A 27338-nucleotide genomic window follows, 5' to 3' on the forward strand; every position below is an offset into this window, starting at 1 on the left:
GATATATTAACAAGAATATTGATATGCTTCATGACAGTATTAATGTCTTAATTTGCTTTGATAAAGGACAAGTACTTCCAAATGTATTACTTGATGTTGTTATGAAATGACACCAAAAAGCAACCTCTGTGTCTTAGTCACACTACAATGCGATCACTGGCATGCCTTTCAAGAGAGAGAATAAGCTCAATCAGTCTTGCCTTGCCTTTGTTGGTGCATGGATCCTACATTGTTGGTGTGACTAACATGCAGAAATGCATGTAATGTGCGTAGTGATGGAAAGGTATTAGTACTCAGATAAGTACAGGTATGAGGGCAAGAGGTGTTTTCTTCATGTTAAAGCAACTTTAATGTTAATGAAACCTCTTGGAAAATTTAGAGGAGGCATTGCTCTGCATGTCACAAGCAATTACGTTCGGGCACCTTAAAGCATCATCCCGCAAGAGACTTTTGAAGGTACTCCACCCTCATTCGTAGCTTGTCTATTAAAAATTTTTGTACTTTTTGGAGCCCCCATTGTGGCAAAAATTGTGTTACAGCTATGCAGAAAAATCACTTTTATTTTCTTGAAATCATTTCAGGGTGCTACATAACTTTTTAGAAGCACTTGCCCAGTTGGGCAAATAAATATGCAAAAAGTTGGAATTACTTGCCCAGAAATCCATTTCACTTGCCCGAAAAAAATCCTTGAAAAAAGGTTTAACCTCTTCAAAAGAAAGTTATGTAGTTTTATAAACCATTGACTTTTTCTCTCTTTTACGTGAACTGATCTACCTGCCATGACCAAAATTAGGGTCAGTATATTATATTGACCCTAATTTTGGTCATTCTACTATGAGAATGTTGCTTGCCCTATTCAGGCAAGTAGTTTTGGTCTTTACTTCAAAACACTTGCCCGACTGTAACTTTTACTTGCCCCGGGCAATCAGGCAAGTGCTTATGTAGCACACTACATTTGGAGACCAAAGAGTAGACTTTTCTCTATCAGCTACATATAACTATGTTCTATCATTTCATCATACTGCTTACTGTATTTTTTTGTATTTTGTATTGTATTCATACGACGTATCTATGTTAAACATATCAATACGCGGCTGGTGTGTTATTATCATTATCAGTATTCTTGACATGCTTGATGTGTTTTCCTTTTGGCGCTGATTTTATTGTATTTTTTTGAATATGACTTACATTAATTTTATTCAGGGCCGTCGTCTTTCTTTAGGGGCGTCCTTTTTCAAGCCTTTGTGCTTATGACTGTCCCCTCCCATGTATTGATTGTTTATTGTTATTTTACTGTGTAATATTGTCAATATATTTTATGTTGTATGGAAATAAAGAATCAATCAAGATCAATATAAAGAAGTGTTGGCACAGCAAAACCTACCTCCTCAGGGGGCTTCTTAAGTCACACCACCCTTTATTTAATATTTTTCCAATTCCTTGGATTATTCGCCATTTTGGAGCCCAAAGTGTTGGCACAGCGAAGCCTACCCCTCAGGAGGCTGCCAAAGTCACCTACCCATTTTTACGTATTCTGCCTATTTATTGCCAATTAGAGCCCCCATTGAGGCAAAAGGTGTTTCTGCCATAGGGTTAGCTATTAAACCATGGTATAATGGTCAGAAAATACACTGGAACAAGCTACAAGACGATCAGTAATCCAGTATGTCCAAAAACCCAAGATGTCTTGTACAATCTAAAATGACTGCTGTTACTTCATTAAAATCCACCACAAAGATATGATTTTGGTGTCCACTCAAAGTGATTTCAAGGTTAGAATAATAGTTTTGAACTGGTTACAATGATATGCAGTTGCCTATTTTGCCTAAAATCCAAGAGGATTCTCAAAATTTATTCATAATCACAAATAAATATTTCTTTATTTGTGACCAATTTTGATTATTTTTCATCCATCTGGTAGAGCTGCATGAGGATCACAAACTTGTATTAAAAATTAATTCATAAATAAAAAAAAAATCCCCCTTCATTTGTTGATCAATTTCAATTTTGTTTGCTTTATATGATAGCTCTAGGTGGTGATACAAAATTTCAACACAGAATTTTGAAACTCATTAAATATGCTAATTTATTCATATATTTTCAAAACTCACAAAAAATACTTATTTGTTGATCGTGTTTGATTGTTTTTGTTCCATCTGAGAGCACTTGAGGTTCACCAGGGTTCTACACAGAGTTTAGAAATTTTGACTAGAAAATTATTTATGCTTGATATGAAATTCATTCATATCACAAAACATGTTTCTATGTCATTTCTTCCTCAATTTATGTCACCAATTTAGTTCACTACAGTGTCAACTGGGCTGAAATTAAAATTGTCTTAATTTTTGTTGCGAGATGCCGGATGAGCTCCACATCATTGATGTGTTAGTTACCTCTGCCATCATTACTTCTGCTATTTTTATCTCTGCCATGTTTTCCTCTGCCATTTTTACCTCTGCTTTTATTACCCCTGCTATTTTTACCTCTGCCATTTTTACTTAGCCATTTTACCTGGCACCCCCTGATGTGGATTTTGGTAGATCTTTAGTATGGTTATTCCTGAGATCAAGTAGTTTGTCAATAACAAATGCGTATATATTCCCAAATTCAAAAGATTTTTAAGCTACATGTATTAAAGTAAAAAATAAAAAGCCCATACACTGCTTATATATGCCAGCAATCGTATAAAAATGTTTTGTCGGTCGAATATTGTTCCAAGTGTAATTGTGTAATGTTAAATTAAGATAGTTCATTTATGAATAATCATTTTTTGCCTTGCATGCATAGCAGAGTGAGATTATTGGTGCCTCTTTGGCATCAACATTTAAATCTTGAAGGTCAAGTCCATCCCAGAAAAATGTTGATTTAATTCAAAAGAGAAAAATCTCACAAGCATAATTCTGAAAATTTCATCATAATAAGATGAAAAATAAGAAAGCTCTGACATTTGAAATTTTCACTTATTTTTCTCAGAACAGTTGTATGCACTCCTCAGTGATAAGCAAAGAAGAGAGTCGATTATGTCCATCACTATTTATTTTGTTTTTTATTGTTTGAATTACACAATATTTCAATTTTTACAGAATTGACAATGTAGAACTTGACTGAACCACATGATGTTAAACAATGTTAATTCCATGTATTCAGGGAGGAATAAAACTCAACTTTTCATAACCAGAGGGAGAAAATTTCATATAAAATGCAAAAGAAATAGTGATGTCATCAGTCCCTCATTTGCATACCGAACAGGATGTGAATATAACTTTTTTGTGAAATTAGTTTGTTTGTATTTATTTCCATATAAAACCAAATGTATACGTGATCAAATTACAAAAAGAAAATTGTGAAATAAAATATGGAGGATTGCCCATTTCAGCGTTATTAACATAATACCGCTGTTCTTCCATGGGGTCCTTAATTAGTGAAACTTATGTCATAACTTTCTTATTTTACATCTGATTTTGATGAAATTTTCTGTTTTATGCTTGTTGGATTTTTCTCTTTTTATTCAAATAAAAAATTGTTTGGGATAGGCTTGTCCTTTAACCAAGGTTAATAGACTAGACCCATATGGGGAAAATTTGAGTTCTAGAAGAATTTTGGCGTAAAAGTTGGGAACAAGTCTGTTTCGCACAATTTTAATGTGCTGGATCTGAAAAGTTAAGTCCACAAGCCGATTTTCCATGTTTTGACCACCTAATTTGCATTTACAAAATGGCTGCCAAATTGACCATTCAGAATCTTATTTCTACAGTACTTATTCTTTTTATAATATTTACTTTCACAGATGGATTACACAAAACTTGTACCATTCGGGAAATATGAATTTGTTTTCGGTTAATTAATCATACAAATTTATGCATACCTTGCAATATTATGCTATAATTTTATAATTCCAGCCCAAACGTTTATAATATTTGGTAGAAATCACATTTGCATCATTATTGTAAGGCATTTAAAATAGTACAGTTTCCAACTTTTACACCAAAATGCCTTTAGAAGTTTATAGAGGTCTCTTTTTCCAGAATGGTTCTAGCCTATAAATAAGTGTCATAATAACTTAGGCGGTATAAAAACTGGAAGTAATCGTCTTCCATGAGTTCTAGGTCACATGATTCGGGTCTAAGGTCATTCGTTGTCAATGAACTTTGACCATGTTGATGGGAGGGAGGTATTTTCTGAAATGTCTTTGTTACATAGAAAAATAAATGAATCTATGTATTGCATGAAACTTGGACATAAATGTAGGAGTAATCGATCATTACTGATCATTTTGCAAGTTTCACGTCACGTGATTTTTGTATGTCAATGAACTTAGTTAGCACTAGTATTTTATTATCATATGAATGGTATTTTTAGTGAATTATTATTCATCTTTTAGTTGTTTGAAAAGTAAGCACTGCTCCTGCATTGAATCACAAAATACATCTGTGAGACTGCCAGAGGCTTTCCACTAGTTGAGGGTATTGATCAGTAAATTAACACAACAGAGTTGCACAAAACTGCAGTATTTGGCACGTACTTCTTACCTTTAAATTTCATCCAATTCCTTTTAATTTTGTTTTGATATTGACAGCATAAGAATAAGATGGAAAATGTGCTGATTGTGTTAAGGCAATATAAATACCGGTACAAAATGAGGGGGGCCAAAATTACATTTCAGTAAAAACAATATGTTCAGTGATATACATGTACTAAGCAATTCTTACAAAATGTATTACATATACCCTCTAAAAAAGCACAACATAAAGGAGTGATGATTGGCCTTAATTACTTGTATGGTAAACTGATATATTAAGTCTTATCTCAAGTAGTAGGCTTGTGTGAAGTGATCATTCAAAAGAATTTCAGATGGAATGAAATATTTTTACACTTTCCATTTTTTCTGTGTTGATATTCATATTTATCTGGTATGATTTTGTTGTAAAATAAAAAAATATTTATTACTTGCATGTCTTTCAAACATTTATTAGTTTATTCCTTCATCTGAGGTTGTAAGATATTTTGTCACCAAATATGTATCTAAGAGAAGTTAAAAATTGAAATGTTACAGATGAAAATGTTATCAGTAAATTGCCTTTTTTTATTTTTCACGAAAAGCAATACTTCTATGTAAGTGCATGACATATGGTGAATAAAATGTCACAGATTTTGTAAATTGTATTTTTGTATTCATATTTGAATTCAATTCAATTCATTTATTTTCTCTCAATCTTTTTACATTTACAATGATAGTTCAATATACATATTTACAAAATATAATATATAAATCATTTCTATAATACAATAATACTATGAATTCGAAAGAGAAGGAGACCAACTAAAAAGCAGAGCTTGTAGGGTGAAGGCCCCCTTTCATAAATACATTTATGAATAAAAATAAGATAAAATAAAGAAATAAACAATACATATATACAATGAATAAAAATAAAGAATAGAAATAAAAAAAAATAAAAATGAATGAATCAGTATACACTGTATACAGAAATCATAAAACGATTAAACATATATACAAAGAGAAATTAACAAACACATTTACATATTAAGTTCTGAGTTACATAACTTTGTGAAAAAACGATAATTTAATATGAATCCAGAAGATGTTTTTTAAGTTTTCCTTTGAAATTTTGTATTGAATTACATTGTATAATTTCCTTTGAAAAAGAATTCCATAATTTTGGACCAGTAAAAACAAATGTCTTCTGTGCAAACGATGTTCTATTCAGAGGTAAATGAAAGGAACTCGCCTGGCGAGTGAAGTGCTTATGAATTGTATCATTTTTTACAAACATATTATCAAACGGTAACGGTAATTGTTTATAAATAAACTTGTACATTAACTGTCCGAGTTGAAAAGAATATAAATCTTTAACCTTCAAGACTTTATTTTTCAAAAACAGAATATTTGTATGTGCCCTGAAATCTGCATGACTAATAATACGAATCGCTCTTTTTTGTAATATAAAAAGTCTATTAATTTGAGAATTCGCTGCGTTACCCCATGCAACAACTCCGTAATTCAGATAAGGTAAAATTAACGTTGAATATAATAACAAAATATAATGGGGTAAGAAGTGACTTAATTTTCTAATGACACCAATATTGCGAGCAATGATTTTACAAATATTATCAATATGTGTTTTCCAAGAAAGTTTATCGTCAATGATCAGTCCCAAAAATTTAGTTGATCGCACTCTTTGAATAACAGTATCATTTAAAATTACATCTTTTGGTACAGTCGTAATCTTGTTGCTAAATAGCATGTAGCTAGTTTTTTCTAGGTTAAGAGCAAGTTTGTCAGCTGTTATCCAATTAGAAACATTTTTTAGTTCGTCATTGAATATTTGCATCAATTGATCTGGGTCGGGGTGCGACAGAAATATATTAGAGTCATCAGCGAAAAGTATAAATTGAAGCAATCTTGATGACATATCAATATCATTTATATAAGTAATGAACAAAAGTGGGCCAAGAATGCTGCCCTGCGGAACTCCACAAAGAACAGGTTTACGTTCAGAAATATTACCATCAAGTGAAACGAACTGTGAACGCCCGGTTAGATAATTCTTGAACCACTTTAGTGGTTCCCCTCTAATTCCATAATGAGAAAGTTTATAAAGGAGAATATTATGATCAACTGTATCGAATGCTTTTGAAAAATCTAAGAACATACCAATCGTATTCGAAGACTTGTCATGAGCTTTGGCAACTGTTTGAACTAAAGAAAGTATTGCATGGGAAGTGCTACTCTTTTCTCGGAAACCAAATTGAGTATCGGATAGGATGTTGTGCTTTTTAAAAAAACATATGGTTCGTATGTGAACCAGTTTTTCAAGAATTTTAGATAAGTTTGTAAGCAATGAAATGGGTCTGTAGTTACTTGCTAAAGAACTATCACCCTTTTTGAAGACTGGTATTATCTTAGAAATTTTCATTGATTTTGGAATATTTCCCGATGATAAAGACAAATTGAATATATAAATAAGAGGGTCAATTATATAATTCATAGTTTTCTGTAAAAGGATGTTATCAATGTTATCGAAACCTGCACTTTTATTTAATTTTAGGCTAGATATAATTTTAATTATCTCCTGTGAGTTCGTAGGAGAAAAAAACATAGAACTTTGATTTCTATCTCCCAGATATTGATGAAATGAATGGGAATTTGTTGGTATACTTCTAGAGAGCTCAAATCCAATTTGTGAAAAATAATTATTGAAAATATTTGCCATCTGAGCTTTATCTTCAATAATAGAATCATTATGCATAAGCTTAGTTATCTTTGAAAACTTTTGTCCATTATTGATGGTAGAATTGATCAATTTCCATGTTTTTTTAAGATCATTCTTGCATTGATTAAATTGATCATGGTAATATGCCTTTTTAGCAGTACGGATGACCCCTGTTAGTATATTCTTATAATTGGTATATTGGCTCCGAGTATTCTCAGTTAATCTTGATATATATTTATAGTATAATCGATTTTTTTTATTTATCGAACGAAGAATTGAATTCGTTATCCAAGGTAATCTAGGTGATCTTTTATAATTTTTAGACTTGGGCTTTGCAAAAGGGATATTTTCATTAACATGACTCATGAAGATATCAATAAATGTTTCGTAGGACTCGTCAACACATTCTGTACTAAATACATCATCCCAAGTTTCTTCTTCTAAACTTTGTTTCAAACGAGATATATTTAGATCACTATATACACGCCTCTTAGGTACATAATTGGGAAAGTTGTTTGGCTGATATTGATTAGAACAATACATGAAAATTGGGAAATGATCAGACATGTCTGAGATAATTATACCAGCTTTAAATTCTGAACGAATATTGGAGAAAAAATTGTCAATCAGAGTTGCGGAAGTATTAGTAATTCTAGTGGGTCTAGAAATAAGTGGCAAAAAGGAGGCAGAAAGGAATGTCTCTAAAAAGTCATTTGCTAAAATATTAGTATCACTCGCTAAAAGATCATAATTAAAGTCTCCCATTATGATACATCTTTTGTTTTGAACAAAATGATAATGTAGTAAATTATTTAAAGTTTCTAGAAAATCAGCACTATTGCTGCGAGGGGGCTTATAAACAACTCCCAATACAGTTTTTCTGTTATCACGATCACTAATTTCAATGAATAAAGTTTCTGCAGTTTCATTCATTAAATTCATGTCTTCAATAATAACATACTTAAATTGACTTGGCACAAAAATTGCAACACCACCACCAATTTTATCAACACGATTATTTGTAAGTATATCATAACCTGGGAGTGCATTCATATTAATACATTTATCTGACAGCCATGTCTCAGTTAAACCTATTACTGTATTTTGGGAAACACCTGAGTTATCTAAAAATAAACGAAATTGCTCAAAATTCTTGTTTAGGCTTCTGATATTAAGATGCAAAATAGACAAGCAGGAAGAAGGTAAACTTTTGAAAATGTTTTTGGCTGAAGCCTGAGTGTAGTAGTTTGAGGATATGACACTCGAAGCCTCATCGTTTGGATCTAAATCAATTTTAAGTTCATCATTATTAACACCAATATCATAAATAAAATCATTGGAATCATTTGAATAATTCGTAATCATATCAAAGTCAATCATTATTTACATAAAACATCAACAATATATATGCGTAAGAGAGTTTTACTTAATTTTGTTCAGATCCTCTTCTCGATGAATAGCAACCGGTGGAACATTCGAGCTCTTCCTCACCAGAATGGTGCCATTCGTTGTCCATAAGAACTTGTATCCCGCCTTCTTCCTCTCGTCATTCGCTTTCTTTAGGAGAGACTTCTTAGCTGGGGCTAGATTTTCGTTGAGGAACACCTTTCCTTCATCTCTTGAGAATCCCAGTTGACGGGTTGATGTTTCCCTCAGTTTTTTACGGCCTGAGTATAGAGTATCCCTCATCCTCCTGGTTGTGAATCGAACAATGATTGGTCTGGCTGGACCATCTTCTCTCCTCTGACCAAGTCGATGTGTCACATCAATGTCGTCGTTGGATACCTCTGGTGAAATTTTCTTCATGATGTGAAGAACAGCCTCTCTCACATTCTCCCCTTCCTTCTCAGGAACGCCTGCCACTTCTAAGTTGATCCTTCTATGATATTGATCCAAGTCATTCACCTGGTGTTCAAGTGCCGTCATCTTTGCTTTCAGTTGCTCATTTTCTCTCTTCATGGAAGCATTCTCACTACTCAGTCTTTTCACCTCGCAGGTGAGCTCATCCACTTTATCGCTAAAGAACTCAGCAGATTTTCGAAGCTCATCTTGACCAGATTTTATTTCATTGAGTTGTGATGTCAGAGTTTTGTTTAGTTTTTGAAGTTCAGACTTGATTTCAATGAAATCTTCGAACGATATGGATTGATTTTTCTTAGGCCCTGGCATACTCTGTTTATCGATGACGTCACAATGACCCGACCTGATTTAGATGAGATGGATGGAGATGGATGTTGCGCTTCAAAGATGCCTTATTTTAGCGTAAAGTCATGTGCGTCTTAGTGATGCGCGTTAGTATCTCACGCGTGATGTTGATTTTCAAACAATATTGAATATTGAAATTGACGAAATTTAATGTTCTTACCGACGATAACGTCGCAGTCTTCAAGAGTCAAACACTAAAAATCACATCACTGTCTCTGGTGTCCGATCAGCTTTCATACGATCTAAAATTTAACTGTCATTTCCATGTGCTTTCGGCTATTTGTTGACAATATTCAGAGCAAAGCAAAAACACGTCCTCTCCCTTCGAAAACATACCACGCAATGATATTTGATTTTGATGTTAGTCAAGTATTTCCAGCAAATTACCTGTGATAATAAGTTATATTGCAGAGTCTGAAAATATATATTTCGTTGGTGCTTGTCCATGAAATCCAGGATTTTTATACGAGTTATGAAGTTTCAATTTAATTTTAAGCAATAGAGTAGCATTAACTTTTCATAATTGAATATTCAATATTTTATCAATATTTTTTTTTCACAGGATTCCTTTATTGAAATCACTATAATACATATTTTTCGATAATACATAATTGAATAATTAACACAGTATATGACACAAAATTTAATTATGTACAATACACTATTCCATGAAATTGTCATAACATTTGTATTAAAAAGGAAAAATCAAAGTGCAAAGGGAAGAAAAAATCCATACAAGAAATATATTACAGAGAATGATATGTGAGAGCTTAAGCTGGGGGCCCGGGTTTGATTCCCGGCAGAGACATTTTTTCGGTATCACCAATTTTTCCAAAAGGGTAGATAGCTCTGGGGAACCTTGATTTAAGCTACGCCTACCATTTTTCTCTTCATTCATTTCTTTACAATATTTAAATAAAAAAGAGTTGCCAAAAGCTGTCGTACATTATAACTTTACACATGTATTTCTTCTCCCATATATGTACTGTATCGAAGCAATAGCTTTGATCCAGCTGAGGCATGGCGGCTTGTCATTGTTCTAAACCCACCTTCACCCGACAAAGGAAATTATAATTGGTATAGTGTCGAAATTCTGTCTATCTGACGGTCAATCGGATTGGGTTTGCCCTAGCCATTAACCCGTCTCTGTGGTCTAGTGGTTAAGGCACCGGCGTTCAAAGCTGGGGGCCCGGGTTCGATTCCCGGCAGAGACATTTTTTCGGCATCACCAATTTTTCCAAAAGGGTAGATAGCTCTGGGGACCTTGATTTAAGCTACGCCTACCATTGTTCTTTACAATATATATGTATATATATCATTATATAATTTTCCATACCATAATAGGATTTTATTTCAAACAAAATATGGTCCAAAGCTAAAAGACGGTGTTTGCACTTCACTGCAAATTTTTGTTTTTTAATGATTATAAAATACAATTAAAAGCACTATTATTGTTTCATACCTTCCGAATAGTTTATTCTGGTTGATTGATTCAAATCAACATTTTTCTGAGGTGGACTACCTTGAATCATTATAACAAAAAGTACAAAAGCTATCTGTAACTAATTCAAATCATAACAAAGCATCTTTCATATGAATAATTCTCACTATTTCGAACTGAAACCATCTCATGTTTACATCTGCAGTTGAATGAAGACAATTTTGTGCATACATTCGTAATTCCAAAGCTTCGTTATTCCGAAGGTTCGGATATTCCGAAGGTTCGGATATTCCGAACGTTCGTATTTCCGAAGGTTCGTAATTCCGAAACGAAATGACGTTCATAATTCTGAAGGTTCGTTAGTCCAAAAACGAAGTAAGGTTCGTAATTCCGAAGGTTCGTTAATCAGAAAATGAAATGATTTAAGAACCTTATTTCGTTTTCGGACTAACGAACCTTCGGAACAACAAATCTTATTTCGTTTTCGGATTAACGAACCTTCGGAACATCAAACCTTATTTCGTTTTTGTCTCACCTGCATAGCAGAGTGAGACTATAGGCGCTGCTTTTCCGACGGGGGCGGCAGCATCATCAAATCTTAACCTAAGGTTAAGTTTTTGAAATGACATCATAACTTAGAAAGTATATGGACCTAGTTCATGAAACTTGGCCATAAGGTTAATCAAGTATTACTGAACATCCTATTAGAGTTTCATGTCACATAACCAAGGTCAAAGGTCATTTAGGGTCAATGAACTTCGACCATGTTGGGGGAATCAACATCAAAATCTTAACCTGAAATTAAGTTTTTGAAATATCATCATAACTTAGAAAATATATGGACCTAGTTTATCAAACTTGGACATAAGGTTAATCAAGTGTCACCAGACATCCTGCATGAGTTTCACGTCACATGACCAAGGTCAAAGGCCATGTAGGGTCAATGAACTTTGGCCGATTTCGGGGTATCTGTTGAATTGCCATCATAACTTTAAAAGTATGTTGGTCTAGTTCATAAAACTTGGACATAAGAGTAATCAAGTATCACTGAACATCCTGTGCGCATTTTGGGTCACATGACCAAGGTCAAAGGTCAATGAACTTTGGCCAAATTGGGGGTATTTGTTTAATTACCATCCTATCTCAGTAAAGTGTATTGGTCTAGTTCATAAAACGTGGAAATAAGAGTAACCAAGTATCACTGAACATCTTGTGCGAGTTATAGTAGTTTTCAAAGTCAGCACTCATGCTGCGATGTTGAATCGCGTGATGCAGGTGAGAATAACGCCACAAACGTTTAACCCTTTTACGTTTGTGGATTAATGAACATGGAGGTATAAGCAATTTACGTGTTTTGGAATTACGAACCTTCGGAATTACGAAGTGTAACCCAATTTTATAGTAGAACCTCCATATAGTGTTGTCAAAGTCAAACATTTGTTTCTATTTGATGAGACTTTTGCAGTCTTTCAACAAAAAATATTGTAAATGAGCACAACTTTTTTTTTCTTCAATTAACTAAAGAAGTGCCTCTGGAATGATAATATGATTTTCAATGTGCCTAATCCACTCAGCAGAGTGCCCAAGGTACAGTGAAAGAAAGAAAGAAAGAGAGAGAGAGAGAGAAAGAAAGAAAGAAAGAAAGAAAGAGAGAAAGAAAGAAAGGAAGAAAGAGTAAAAATATAATAGCAATAGATTCAGGAACAATTAAGAGTAGGAAGCATTGAATAGACGAGTCTTAAGGTAACCTTTAAATGTGTCAGTGGAAGTGCATTCACAGATTGCCAGGGGAAGGTCATTCCAGACAACAGGGCCAGCATAAGCGAAAGGTAATAGGAATCATAGGTTCCATAGCCTTTGGTATAACATATTTATTGAAACCATATCGATTAGATTTGCACAGGCCATAGTATTGAAGAAAATTGTCGTGCACATTCTATTTGCTTTGAAAGTCAAAACATAGGAATTTTCCATCTGTTCCCAAAATATTAACAAAACGCACCCCATTGACACACCAAGATCTGAAAATATTACATTACTATTCATTTTAATTTTTGGATTATTCCAAAGGGCTTGACATGCAACGTCATCAACAAGGAGGCAGGTAAGGTCTGAAAAGACCAACAATACCTGTGCCCAAAGTGGGTTATTCATTGATATAGCAAGTGATTTATGATTTCCCATGAGAAATTGAAAAGATGTATATATGCTTTAGGCAAAAATGATTGAAACATGTGAAAACTGAAATTTCCAGAACAAGAAATAAACCTTCTTATCCATGAAATTTTTAATGATTTGGAATTGAATTTTTAATGATTTGGAATGGATAAAGATATCAGTCATCTTAACACCATTGCTTTCAATTATATCAGAAATCACCCAGGACTATGCATTTTCCTGATTATAAAGGTTTGTAATCACTTAGCCCTCCGTAAGCTCATAGATCAAAGCACAGAGCTGCCATTAGGAAAAAAACTAATTATTACGCTGTTCAGTTAAAATTACACCAGTACGCTTTTGACGTCTGTTATGCTTTTCAGCGCCAATAGCTATGTATAAAATTTTAATACACAGACAATACATTGCTAGTCTGGAAGCAAAATCTCATATGTGCCCTATTTAAGGAGTTTGTACAACCCACAACAAAGAAAAGGTTTGACACCATATGGGGGTAGTGTGGACCCTCTATATTACTGTTAGTAGTTTGAAATTGTGGTATCACCTTTTTTTCTACAGTCGAATTTAAAAGCAATGTAAAATAGCGATGTAAAAAATTGAAAAATCAATAACCTTTATTGAGGGGTAAGGTGAAATGTGAGTTGCCATATCTCCGCTTGTATATGCCATAAATAGGTCATTCATGTATACAAATGTTGCTAGGTGACAGCTCAAACGCTGCAGTAACATTTAAAAGTGAAATTTAGATATCAAACCTTCAAAAAAGGAATACACTCATGGACAATATCCACTTCCATCTAAAGTAGATATGAAACAATTGATACAAAGTGATTTTTGTGTTGTTAAATTTGAGGTGTTCTACTAGTATATAACTACAGTTAGGTTGAGATCCAACGCTGCATGAATCAATTAGCATTTCTTGTTCCCTGGGGAGATAATCTGATGATCCATTCTCTTTTTTCAAACTTTATTTTTCTTCAAATTTCTTTAATTGTAAATTCTTTTTTAGGGTTCATTGGCCAAAAGGCCTCACGAAATCGCTCCGTCCCATTGGAGGGGGGGGGGGGCCTGCCAAAGTCATTCCATCCTTTTTTTTAGTTTGTATTTCTTGGAAAATTTGCCATTGAGGCAGGTAGCATTTCTACTATTTAGTAAACCCTCTTTTATTCATTTGAAACCACATTAAGACAAAGGAGTACCCTTTTATCTATCTTTTATGATTAAAGATGTACTGGCAACCTTCTCGCTCAGGAAGGGGGGGGGGGGCTGCCAAAGTCACCCAGCCATTTTCAGTTTTTTGTCTATGTAAAAATCGGCCATTTTGAGGCCCCATTGGGGCAAAAGGAAAAAATTTCTGCTATTAAGTGAAGCCACTTTTATTGCAAGGAAATTGAAGCCTTCCACTCTCAGGGGCCTGTCGAAGTTACCCACCCCTTTTTTGGTATTTTGCCTATTTATGGGAAAATCTGCCATTTTGGAGTCCCCATTGAGGCAAAAAACTATTTCTGTTGTAAAGCAAGTAACATACATTGCCTTAAAACTATATGGAGATGAAGGAGTAGTCTTTTTTTTCTATCAGCTACATATAAAGAACACCTTGTGGTGAGTGGACATAATGACAGTAGACGAAATGGCAACAAACCAAATAATTTTGTTGAAAAGACATATTTTTTGAAAAGTGAAATATATAGTTTTTTTAAGTAAAACATATTTTTTTTTAGTGAAATATATTTTTTGGATAAAGTGGAATATATTTTTAAAAGTGGAATATAAATTTCTTTGAGTGACATGTTTTAGTAGAAGATAAACATTTAAGTGAAATATATCTTGAATTTATTCCCTATAGTCATGCCATACACATGTTTGGAAATCTGACTTTCTTGGTGTGGTGGGGTGGGGGGTACCGGATTGCCACCTTTTTCATTCTTTGTTGGTTTGGGTGCTACATGGCCTCTCTCTGTGGAGAAATTAAGTCAGGGCAAATCTTCAAAGACCAGACTAAGGATAAGCTCATTTACAAGACTTCATGGGAATATCAGTTAGCCGAGAGGCTTTGCATGGCATTCATGATGGATGATGTATTTTGGAATTATTTTGCCCTTTTTTGCATATCCCATGAAATATGCAGTAAAATCTGTGTAATTGATAAGAACATTTAAACGAACGATTCAATGACCTTCATGACACTATTGGTAAGAAATTTGTTTAATTTTTTTTTTTGCATCATTGAAATAATTTTCAGTCAAACATGTTAGAAGGATGAGTCTATTTGTTCTACTTCATTACCTTTGCAGGGATGCAGGTATATTGTATGATAAAACAAATGCAGATCTTATAAGATTAATTTGACAAATAATGGGGTAAAACCCTAAACATGTAAATCTCCCGTCAATCCAAATGTCACACAGTCATACTCGGGCGCCGTTTCATAAAGCTGTTTGTAAGTTAAGAGCGACTTTAAGAATGACTGGTGATCCTTTCTTATACGCGCCCATTGCCAATGAATACATCATTTATCACAAGAAAGGATCACCAGTCGTTCTTAAAGTCGCTCTTAACTTACGAACGGCTTTATGAAACACCCACCAGGAATAGATCAACTCGGATATCGTTCAAGCACTGAAATCACTCCATCATCACCAGGGACCTGGGAACGATTTTTTCATTGGGGGTGCTGAAATTTCTCCTCAAAGGTGGGGGGCAGGCACAATTGAGTTTTCCATAATTTCACACACACACTCTTATATACATATATGATAGTCAGTTCTTAGCTTTCTTCTTATAAAAGAACATAAATATATAATTAGATAATTTGAGTGCGAAGCGCGAGCTATTTTTGTGGAAATTTTATGTATTTTGTCCTGAAAATTGAACATTTTGAGCAATGCTTGTGGTCCAAGATGCGTATGTAACAAATAAAAATAACTGTTAGCGCGAGCAGATATTTTTTATATACGCTCTGGCCTGATCGAAAGGAACGTGTTATAAGGACTTTTGCAGTTTCCCATGAAGACGATACATATATCAACAATCAAATAATGCGAGCGCGAAGCGCGAGCTAAAAAAATTGACATTCCGATCTTAATACTGGACATTCTAAGCATGTTTTGTATTAAGAACAGGATAGGTATATAACTATACAATTGATGCGAGCGGAAACAAAATTGAGATTTCAGACAAAAAACGAGAGATTCTAAGCACTTTCCTTTTATTATTACTATTATTCCTAATTATGATGAGGATAGGTATAAAACTATACAATTGATACGTGCGCGAAGCGCGAGCGGGAATAAAAATGATATTTCAAACCTAAAAACAAGACATCTTATGCACTTTTCTAATCATGAACAGGATAGGTATATAACTCTGCAAATGGTGCGAGCGCAAAGCGCGAGCGGAAACAAAATTGAGATTCAGACCTGAAAACGGGACATTCTATTCATGTTTTGTAAATCAAAAAATGAAGGGTAATTGGATATATTCTTAAATTAATAATGCGAGCAGAAATTTTTTAAAATTCTGATCTGAAACTCCACACTGAATGTTAAATGGTTTGAACAGATAAAGAAAACTCAGACGAACATAAGAATAAAGATTTGATCAAAATCAATCAAGAATATCACAGTTATTGCATTTTAAAGATTAGCATTATTCCAGTGATACAGTTTTCGGCATGTCTTCATTAATATTCAATGAGCGAACTGGTGATGTCATATCCCCACTTGTTCTTTTGTATTTTATTATATAAGGTATTAGGTTTATTCAATATTTTCCTTTCAAGATTCAAAACTGATTTAGTCCATTGGATATTCTTTGCTGCAACTTATTTCATGATAAGGGAGACATATCATTCACTCTGCATGAAAAAATGAAACAATTTTGATTCCACAAGAAACAGGATAGTGGAGATGTGACAGCATCAGCCCACCTAATAGATATTCATGACGACATGCATATCACCATTTTCATGAAATATTGCTAAACTTTAGAATTAGATAACTTAACTGATACTTATCAGATTTTGATAAGATTTATTTATTTTGATATAATGTATTTGATATAAATATTTTCAGCCCGGAGTACCCCCCCCCCCCATCAAGCTGCGTATCTGAATAAACATGCATGCGCATGTTTAGAATTAGACCTATTGTATGGGCATCTTAAATACATTATTTATTATTAAAATTTATTTATTATAAAATTTATGATAAAAAATCAATAATGCGAGCGCGAAGCGCGAGCAGAAAATATTCGATATTCCGATCTGAAAGAGGGTTAATTTTAAACACTATTTCAAATTCTGAACCGGGGGGGGGTCTACAAAACGTTCATTTTCATTACATTTCTATGTCATTTGTCATACCTACTAGATTTCCAGGAGGTGCTGCCTATGGAAAATAACCCATGCAGCTCCCCAAAATTTTGGGGGTGCTTCACCCCCAGCACCCCTGCTTCCCAGCCCCAAGGGCCATGGGGCAGGGCGAAAAAGACTGTGAAATTTGATTTGAATTGTCTGACTTGTAATTTTTGTATACAATTCACTGGTCGGGCGCGCGCTCACTTGATTCAACGTAAAACCTGGAAGTTTCAATCCAACCACCCCCATCATGCCCATTGTCCCTCCCTGCTTTTGAAGAGTGTGTATATGGTTATCACGTATTGCGCGCGACCACGTCTGTATCGGAGTGCTGCTCCGCTGGAGCTTGATTGAGTCGCGTTATAGGAGGGATGTTATTGGAATATGTGAAAGACTTTGTAAATGATTTGCGATTGTCGGATGTGAGAATTATGTACATTATAACATATTTTAAAAAATACAGGGGGACCTGATTTCGTGGGGGTGCTTCCTATGGAAAATAATACACGCAGCACCCCCAGGATGATTTCTGGGGGTGCTTCAGCACCCCCAGCACCCTGATCATCACAACACTAAAAATTGTAAACAGACACTTCAAGGAAACATTTGTGAGTGTCAAACCATGGTCAAACATGTGCTTGCGTTGGTTGCGTGTGTTTTCTGTGTGTGTAGTTATGTTTGCAGTGAGTTGGATCTTGTGATGACTAAGGAGAGAATGAAAGAACCGAAGCTAGTATACACAGTGAGATATGGGTATAGAGGGTAGGGGCATTGATGCATTGTCTCGAAGCTTATTATTGGCGCTGGGAGCCCGGGGCATGAAACCCTACCCTTAAAGGTCAAGTTCACCCAGAAAAAAATTGATTTAAAGAAACAGAGAAAAATCAAGCATGAATAATGCTGAAAACTTCATTAAAATCAAATGTAAAATAAGAAAGTTATGACATTTTAAAGTTTCGCTTATTTTTCATGAAACAGTTCTATGCTCATTTCAGTGATATGCAAATGAGAGAGTTGATTATGTCACACACTCACTGTTGCTTTTTTTTTTATAGTTTGAATTATACAATATTTCAATTATTACGAATTAGACAATTAGGACCCCCTTGCTTGAACCACAAAATGTTAAAATAATGGAATTCCACGTGTTCAGGGAGGAATGAAACTTTGTTTCACATAATGACTGGAAAATCAAAATATTTCGTATTTCATATAATGTAAAATTAAACCAAGAAAATGGTTAATATAAGTAATGAACCGGTTGGTTTATTCACATTTGTAGCAAAATAAATCAAATCTTGATTGAATCCTTCTAGAATTTATCATATGGATTGATTATCGTAAGTTTTGAATTCGATTTAATTTTAAATCATATTATTCCCCCAAACTTTATGAATAAGTTTGACAATACTCCTTGTCAAGCTTTTAACTGACTGCTGGTTTTGAATGAAAAGCATTAAGTATATCTTTATTTATTTTCTTTATACAGGTTATGGCAACATCTCCCCTTCCACCCGTGCTGGCCAATCCTTCACCATTGCATATGCTTTGATTGGTATTCCTCTCTGCGGTGTTGTCCTGGCCCAGATTGGCACCAAGCTCCATGCTAAGTTCAAGCTCCTCATCAACAAGATCGCACAATGCTTTGAACAATGCCAGACAAGATCTTGGGTGGTACCCGCTGTACAAGGATTGGTCCTCACTCTAATCCTGTTTGGTTTTGGTTTGATAATACCTGCGGCTTGTTTCTCTGTGATCGAGGGATGGAGTTTCTATGAGTCTTGGTACTACTGCTTTATCACTTTGACAACCATAGGCTTTGGTGACTACGTAGCAGGTATGATTATCTTTATGTCCTTAACTTTTATATTTGGGAGTGGGATTATTTCTTCAGGTTAATGAGAATTCTAATTCAATTTTCTATATACTTATAACAAGCTGTTAAAAGCCATGAATCCAGTGACCATATAATAATAATTGTGAAGCACTTGGAGCAGTCGCAGATTGATGAGCACTATACGGTGTCCCAAAAATAGGGATGAATTAATTCCAAGATGTGGCAGTTTTATCAATCAAATGTACTGGAGTAGAAAGCTTATTTCGTAATCTACTAGGGTTCCCAGCCAATCAGGGAATCTCGATCAGCCCGAAAGTCACTCGAAAGCACGGTAGAATATCACACATTTCATGTTAATGAAATACAAAATGAATAGTGGATGACATCTTCAGTCTCCTCATTTGCATACCGATCAGGATGTGCATATAACTGTTTTGTGAAATGAAGCGAAACTTTAAAATGTCATCTTATATCACATCCAATTTTTATGAAATTTTCAGTGTTATGCTTGTGGGATTTTTCTCTTTTTTATTCAAATCAACCTTTCACTGGGGGTGGACTTGTCCTTTAAAATGCATAGCAACATTTCCAACCCCAATCCTCCATACATTTTCAGTGCTTTTTTCTTAATATTTTGATTCTGATTACGAATGGCTATTCATGATCTCGTCATTTCAGGGACCAACTCTGACATCCCATACACCGTGGTCTACAAATGGTTCACACTCCTCTGGATCTTCTTCGGTCTTGTCATCATGGCAACTGTTATCTCAAAGATGACCGACTGGCTGTCAGAAAGGACAGAGAATGTCAAGGTCTCCATGAAACGAGGAAATAAAAAAGAGGATGGAAGCGATGACAGTCATGGAAAGCTAAATGGTGATGACAAAGAAAAAAATGTTGAAAATGTAGAAATGGACGAAGGAGTTAATGGTCAACCGTAGCTATTTATCAGTGTAGTTTGTACATTGTATCATTTTTTATTTATTTTTTTATCATATTTTTTGAGCGCATTTTTTTACATCATTCTTTCACTTGCTTATGAAGAGTCTTGATTTCTGGTGATGATCATTATTGTAATGATCTGTGATATATTTTGAAAGGTCAAGGTCACAATAACATGTTTTCATGTTACCCTTCTGAAGTCCTTGTAAGTGCGATATCTTTAGATTTACTTAACCTAGGCTCATATTATTTGGTGTGTATGATACTAGCATGATTCTCAGGAAGCCTTTTGATTGTGAGGTCCAAAGGTCATGGTCACAGTGACATATTTTTCATCTTAGCCTTCTGAAGTTCTTGTAAACGCGATACTTCAGTTTAACTTAACCTAGGCTCATACTAGCATGGATCCCAGGTCTTTTGATGTGAGGTCAAAGGTCAAGGTCACAGTGACAAGTTTTTGAGTTACCCTTCTGAAGTTCTTGTAAGCATGATAACTTTTATAGTTTAACTTAATCTATGCTCGTATAATTTGGTGTGTATGAAAGGAAGTCTATTGATGCCAATGACACCAACTGTGTATATGATATTGTGTATATGATATTGATTTCCTTTTGAAAATTTAATTAGACAAACCTTCATTAATTTATTTGTTTATGTTCATGATTCTAAAATATACATCCTAAAAATTCATATGGGATTGGAAATTTTATTATTCACCTTGGCAGTTTTCTTGCAGTGTACTATTCTAGCATGTGACATAATAAGTAAATCCTTTGAAGGGTATTATAATAATCAATTAACTTTATTTATTGCAAGAAACTAGAAAATAAACTTTGGCATAAATTTTTTGCATTATTGAAAGCACATATGAAGGCAATACCTGAAACTATATATTTAAGATCCATGGTTTGAGGGACAGTAATTTTCCACTTTGTCAAATCTGTGTTTGTATTGTTTTTGTAATGTCCTATGTTAATGCTTTAAAACTCATTTTGAGTATTCGCCTGTAGCCCCCCCCCGCACCCACTGTTGTCTGTAAGTATAATTCATGTACAATGTATAGTATCTTCAGTTATTATCTGTGATGTGATATATCGACTGTTTTTCTGGGAAAATGAAATTTGCTCCGGCAACAGTTGCTCTTGGCTTTATTTTGTCTAAGATAAAGGGGTTAGGGTTGCAATAGGGTTTTATGTTCAGTTTAGGGATGGGTTTGGGATATGGTATAGTGCCAAATTCAGGGTTGAACATTGCCATTCCATTAGTGTGTGAAGTTTACATCAGAGCTATTGTCGCCGGAGCAAATGTCATGGAACCGTTTATCTTATGCACATTGTCACATTGCATGTTCAATAATACCCGAGGCTTTTATTAGAGGCTGTATATAATGTGTTACTTTAGCTGACATGTTAACAAAACCGTTACTGGCTGTATTGAATGTCTTCCAATGAAAATACCTAAAGAGGCTTTTACTTGGATAGGAATCCAACTGATCTCACATGATATCAAAAGTGAGAAAAGTATGCTTTTGGTGGTTGATGGAAATCGAACATCAACAAGAACATTTCAAATTGATGGAAAAGAGTGTTTATGCCCCACAATCAACCTTACTAAATCGAACAAAGAGAAGCTTGAACGTCCATGGAAAATTGCCCAGACAATAATAGGTCTTGAATTACCTCCAATTGAAACTCTGTAGGAGAGATTACTGGCAAAAGTTCAGGCTATCCTAAAAGACCCATCTCACCCATAAAAAGGTATTTCTTAAATAAAAGCTAATCTTAAAGATTAATCCCTTCCCTTCATACTATCATACTCTGTAAAGTAATTTGAAGTACATCTTAAAATTATGACAGTGTGAAAGAAAACAAATCTTTCAGCCAAGCTATATAAAAAAGTGCCTTATGAAAACCAATTTACTTAAAACAAGATTTCACGTTTTTGTGGACTGCTTGGAAGTTCAAATGAGATTCGGAATCACAGTGTGAACAACTCATGTTTGAGTGGATTCCTAAACTTTAAACGTTTTATCCCTATTTATTAATCTCTCTATCAGTACTAGTGTGGCATTTTGTTGATCAATTTTTCGAAGTTATTTATATCATAATACTAAATAGGTTCATTATTGCGGATTGAAATAATCGCTGGAGGGTATTCATTTGTCTCGCAATCTACTATGGTCAACAAGGATATTCGTGATCACTCTCGCAAAAAGTGTTCACTGGCTTTCTAGGAAATTCATGATCACTCTCGCAAAAAGTGTTCACTAGCTTACAAGTTCACGAGCTTTCAAGTGCCGCTGCAACTCTTTATCAAGTGACGAAAATTGTCCGATATCGTACTCTATTTATACTAATCTCCAAGACCGTTCACGAAAGCTCGTGAACTTGTAAGCTAGTGAACACTTTTTGCGAGAGTGATCACAAATTTCCTAGAAAGCCAGTGAACACTTTTTGCGAGAGTGATCACAAATTTCCTTGTTGACCATAGTAGATTGCGAGACAAATGAATACCCTCTAGCGATTATTTATATCATGTTAAGGAAGTAATAAATCATTATCTGCTCATTTTTCATTTTCAATTAATTTTTTTGGCAACGCATTGTTGGTTAATGGGTCTCAGAGTTCATGGTGGCATAATGGAAACAAACATTTGGTGATGGTGAATGAATAAATTATCTTGACAGGGGGGAAAAATTATTTTGCCTGTTGCATTCTATTTCAAACAAAATGCAGTGTTAATTGAAAATTTTGAAGAATGTGAGCAGTCTCCCCCCAAAAAAAGGGAACTGTTGCCCCAGAAACATAATTACTAGGTAATTTGATGCATTGTCTGCATACTATTGCCTTAAGAATATATCATTGAAATCATTAATAAAGCACTCTCGTGGCAAGTTGTATACCATGCACAATATTATCCAGTGTCCTTCTCTGTAAACTGAAGAATATGTCTCTCTTTAGTGATGCCACTTATTGTGTGATTTATCATGAAGACCCCAGCTCAGATCAGGCTGCTGGTCATTTTGGGTCAGGGTTTGCCCTATTGAATTCAGAGGTAAGCTTCTGCTAGAAGGTATCTTGAATGAATCTTCTGGGCCATGACTGGTCATATTTATTTTTGTTCATTTTTTTTTTAATAAATCCAATCTCTTGAAAAAATTTGCTTTTCAGTTATGCTTATTTTTCATCTGTACTCTGTGGAAAGTGTAGAATTGACCTGCCTGCCCCCTTTTTTAAAATCCATTCTGGACCCTCCCCTTTATTTTTTTTTGCAAGCCAATTGTGACGTTGTTCCTTTACCCCAGTGTCCCGTTGCATAAATTTTACTGTAGTAAATTGCCTTCCATATTACCATTGGATAGCAATTTACTATAATAGTCATGACTGTTCAAAGCAAGGGAGAGGGCTCGGATTTGCAAATTTACATTTTTTCCAGGAAATTCATTAAAACTGTACAAGAAATAAAGTCATTAAAAATATTAAGTCACTAAAAATATTTACTTTAGAAAATGCAAAAGCACCCCTATGACAAGCTCTGTCACTTCTCTCCATCCATCTCAAATTTTTATTCATTTTGTCCTCCCCCTCCCCCCCCCTCCCTGTGTACGGCCATGAAAATGGTATAAAACTTATGCACATCATTTTGCTATACCAGCTGCTTAGACCTCACGAATTCACCAAATGAGTTTAAATCATCTTCGCTCTGACGTTATCGGATCAAATTTTCAGGATATGTTACTACAAGGATAACAAAGAAGGAGAATATCTTTTAAAGGAATCCAAAACCCAAGAGAAGAAGCAATCTTTTCGGAAAGAGTAAAACAAGAGGAACAATTTAAAACAAGTTTCATCAAAATCGGTTATGAATTATCGAACCTCTACAGCAATTTCTAACTTCCGGCCCCACAGCTTGGATTACATGCCCACGCCACAACACCCAGGCAAGATGCAATTTGAAAGATATAAAAATCTGAAAATTTGTGTACAAAACAAGTGGAGAGTTGTCCACAAAATCAGCAATTTTGAAGAACGTTTGCCAATTTGAGGTTGCCCGTAGAAAGTACAAGACTTTTTAAAAGTCCATAACTTGCTTATTTCATAACCGATTTTGATGAACCTTTTTAAAAATTGTTCTTTCATTTTACTCTTTCCAATAAGATCACAAAAGTGATATTTTAATGATTTTTTTAAAATGTGTGCTGTGTACAACATTGGCATACCATAGTCCTACCTGTAGATTCCCCACAGGCAAGATGGTTGCAGTGAGCTAGTGGGAGAAATAATCGTTTGTCCAGACAATATTAAGGGTTTATTGAATTAAAGGACTTGCCTGATTAATCATGATGCGGTCCATAAGATGTTGATGAAAAAAATGTTGACAAGTTGACTGAAGTAACTGGTATCGATGACCTGGAATACTGATGATGTAGAATGTGTGCCGAGGGTTATCACAGATCCACAAAGTCTGTTGAAGAATGGCGTCACCGAAGTCTAGGCTCTTTCGATCTGTCGCATGACGTCGAGAAGAACTTTATGCAGGACTCAGGGTTGAATACTCTGGATATACCATCTTGGTTTAGGACTGATAACTGAAGGCTTCTATGGCTGTAACCCCAGAATAAAATGGCTGTCCATGGGTGACAGCTCCCTGGCCAAAGGACCCTTTAAAATTGAATAAATTCCCATTATCTAACATGGCAAATCCTAATTTGTAACAATTCAATAATTACTTTTATAAATCATTTAATCAAAAGATGTCTTTCTTTTTTATAATAAGCATCAACAGAATATCTAGATAGTATTAATTCATCAGCATAAATGTATCAATCCTAAAAAAATTGACATAAATTCACTTCTGAAAAATACTGAAATACAACCATTCCATCACTGCAATGTATAGTGATAACTGAAATTGTTAAAAACTCACAACATACATGTACAATTATGCCTATTAAAGTTACAGAAAATAGGCTTTCTGATTTATAGAATTATTACAACAAAATCTGGATAAAATATACAGACCAAAGTAAACTTTTAGATTGAAGAATCTAATATTTCTCTTTTTTTAAGCTGAAATATACTGATAAAACATAAAATAGACTCACCACCATTTTGGGTAGGAAGAACTCCAAAATTAATCAAAACTGAGGGTCATTTCTTCCTTGCTCCTCAGAACACAACCTCTCTCAAAGAGCAACAAATGAAAGTGCTCCTACTCTAGCTCTGTGCACAGCAATTAGGTGCACTGTACCATCAATAGACCTCAGACAGGTCTTGGAATGCTACTGTTTATTCCACCTGTTACTAGAACCTGGAACCTACAACAAAAGAACCTGCAAGTGCAGAATACATTATAGCCCTTCCTATTTAAAGTAATTAAATACATAGGTTTTTGTAACACAACTCAATCAATAATACTGCCATCACAAGGCCAAAATAAGTAATTTATCATTACCTTTAAAATTTTAATTATTTTCTTTAATTAAACAGAACTTTCAGAATTACACCATTAATCAATTTTCCTGTTAACATTTTCTATGTTAAATAAACAAATTTTAGAATTTGGCTTTAGTGCAAAAATATAGAATTGCCTTTGACACTAGGTTCAATTTATTTGTTAAATGGTGTGTGATAATTTCCATTGAAAAAATGAAAAACAAAATATGAAATACATAATACATAAGGAAAAAAAATTACTTCTGCAAGTTTTCTTTGTGGAAACCTTAAATTAGATTAAAAAGATGACATCTGGAAAAAGAAAACATTAGAAGAGAAATTGGATGTTAAATATGTAATTATAATAAATATGCATATTTTATAATAAATAAAAAATACTCATTTTTGGAATTTGTTTTTGTACTGGCATGTAGTTTATGTGGAAAAGAATGTGCGTGCCAAATTTTGGCACGATCATGTGAACGGTGGTTGTTATCAGAAGGGGGGCCATCATTCTATTAGAGAAATGTGCTTTTTAAAACACCACATAACGCGCCAAAAGTTATGTGTCATACGAGAGTCTTGCACGTAAACTTTAATGTTGACCTGAAAATGACCTTTGACCTCCAACTACAGCATAACGTGCAGGTCCCCTAACTATATCTACCATCCAAGTTTGGTTGAAAAGTGACTTACGGTTCGGAGTTATGTGTCATAAGAGAGTCTTGCACGTAAACTTTAACGTTGACCTGAAAATCACCTTTGACCATGTGACCTCCAACTACAGCATAACGTGCAGGTCCCCTAACTACATCTACCATCCAAGTTTGGTTGAAAAGTGACTTACGGTTCGGAGTTATGTGTTTATGTGTCATAAGAGAGTCTTGCATGTAAACTTTAACGTTGACCTGAAAATCACCTTTGACCATTACATGCGGGTCCCGTAAGTACATCTACCATCCAAGTTTGGTTGAAAGTGAATAATGATTGCGGATTTATGTGTCATTATGTTTGTGACGGACGGACAACTTTTGGATCCCTTAGTCTCGCCTTCACGTCTGGTGGGCGAGACAAAAAGAATGTTTGTACTGTAGCTGCCCCTATGTACAATCTGTAGTCTTCAAAATGTTCAGCAACATGTAAATGATGCTGGCACACTCATTGGACTCTCTTGCTCTTATATTAGATTCCCGGAGGGGGGGAGCCACTTCCATTGACGAGTGGATACCATGCATGACCATGGGGTCTCTGAAAAAGTATTGGCGTGTAAAGCCCTACCCTAAACAAGTATTGGAAACAAAACGATACTCTTGGCAAATATTCCCTGAATTGGACCCCTAAACAAGTACAGCAATATTTCAGTCAGTTTTACCTTTACCTACATCATTGGGTTTAGTACAGCCCCACCTCCCCATATCTCGTGCAAATCGTAGTGTTGACTCTTGGGCAATAAGTACATCTTTTATAAAACATTTCATTTTTAATTTTTGTACCCTCGCAAATTTGACCCTAAACATTTAGCTTTCCTAGCGAAAATAGATACCCTTTTTTCCATTATTTTAGTGTTTTTGACACCCTCATTATGTTACGTTGTAACATGGTTTTTTGGTCGCACATGGTATCCACTCGTCAATGTAAGTGCCCCCCCCCCCCGATTAGATTTCCATTGGCAATAAAGTTAATCCCTCTGTAGAAGAGGGAAACAAAT

General features: G+C 34.6%; 2 protein-coding genes across 2 annotated transcripts; one reads left to right on the top strand and one right to left on the bottom strand.

The window, feature by feature from the left end:
• Positions 1–8654: 8654 nt before the first annotated feature.
• Positions 8655–9401, bottom strand: LOC121418047. The gene has a single exon (XM_041611750.1). The coding sequence runs from the start codon at positions 9399–9401 to the stop codon at positions 8655–8657; it is 747 nt and encodes a 248-aa protein (XP_041467684.1).
• A 9443-nt stretch (positions 9402–18844) lies between these two features.
• Positions 18845–22075, top strand: LOC121418388 (potassium channel subfamily K member 10-like). The gene is made up of 2 exons (XM_041612227.1): positions 18845–19250; positions 19929–22075. Exons 1-2 carry the CDS (start codon positions 18860–18862, stop codon positions 20192–20194), a joined length of 657 nt encoding a protein of 218 aa, XP_041468161.1. The 5' UTR covers positions 18845–18859; the 3' UTR covers positions 20195–22075.
• Positions 22076–27338: the final 5263 nt, after the last annotated feature.

Source organism: Lytechinus variegatus, chromosome 7, assembly GCF_018143015.1.
Source record: "Lytechinus variegatus isolate NC3 chromosome 7, Lvar_3.0, whole genome shotgun sequence".
In the NCBI taxonomy this organism is placed as follows: domain Eukaryota; kingdom Metazoa; phylum Echinodermata; class Echinoidea; order Temnopleuroida; family Toxopneustidae; genus Lytechinus; species Lytechinus variegatus.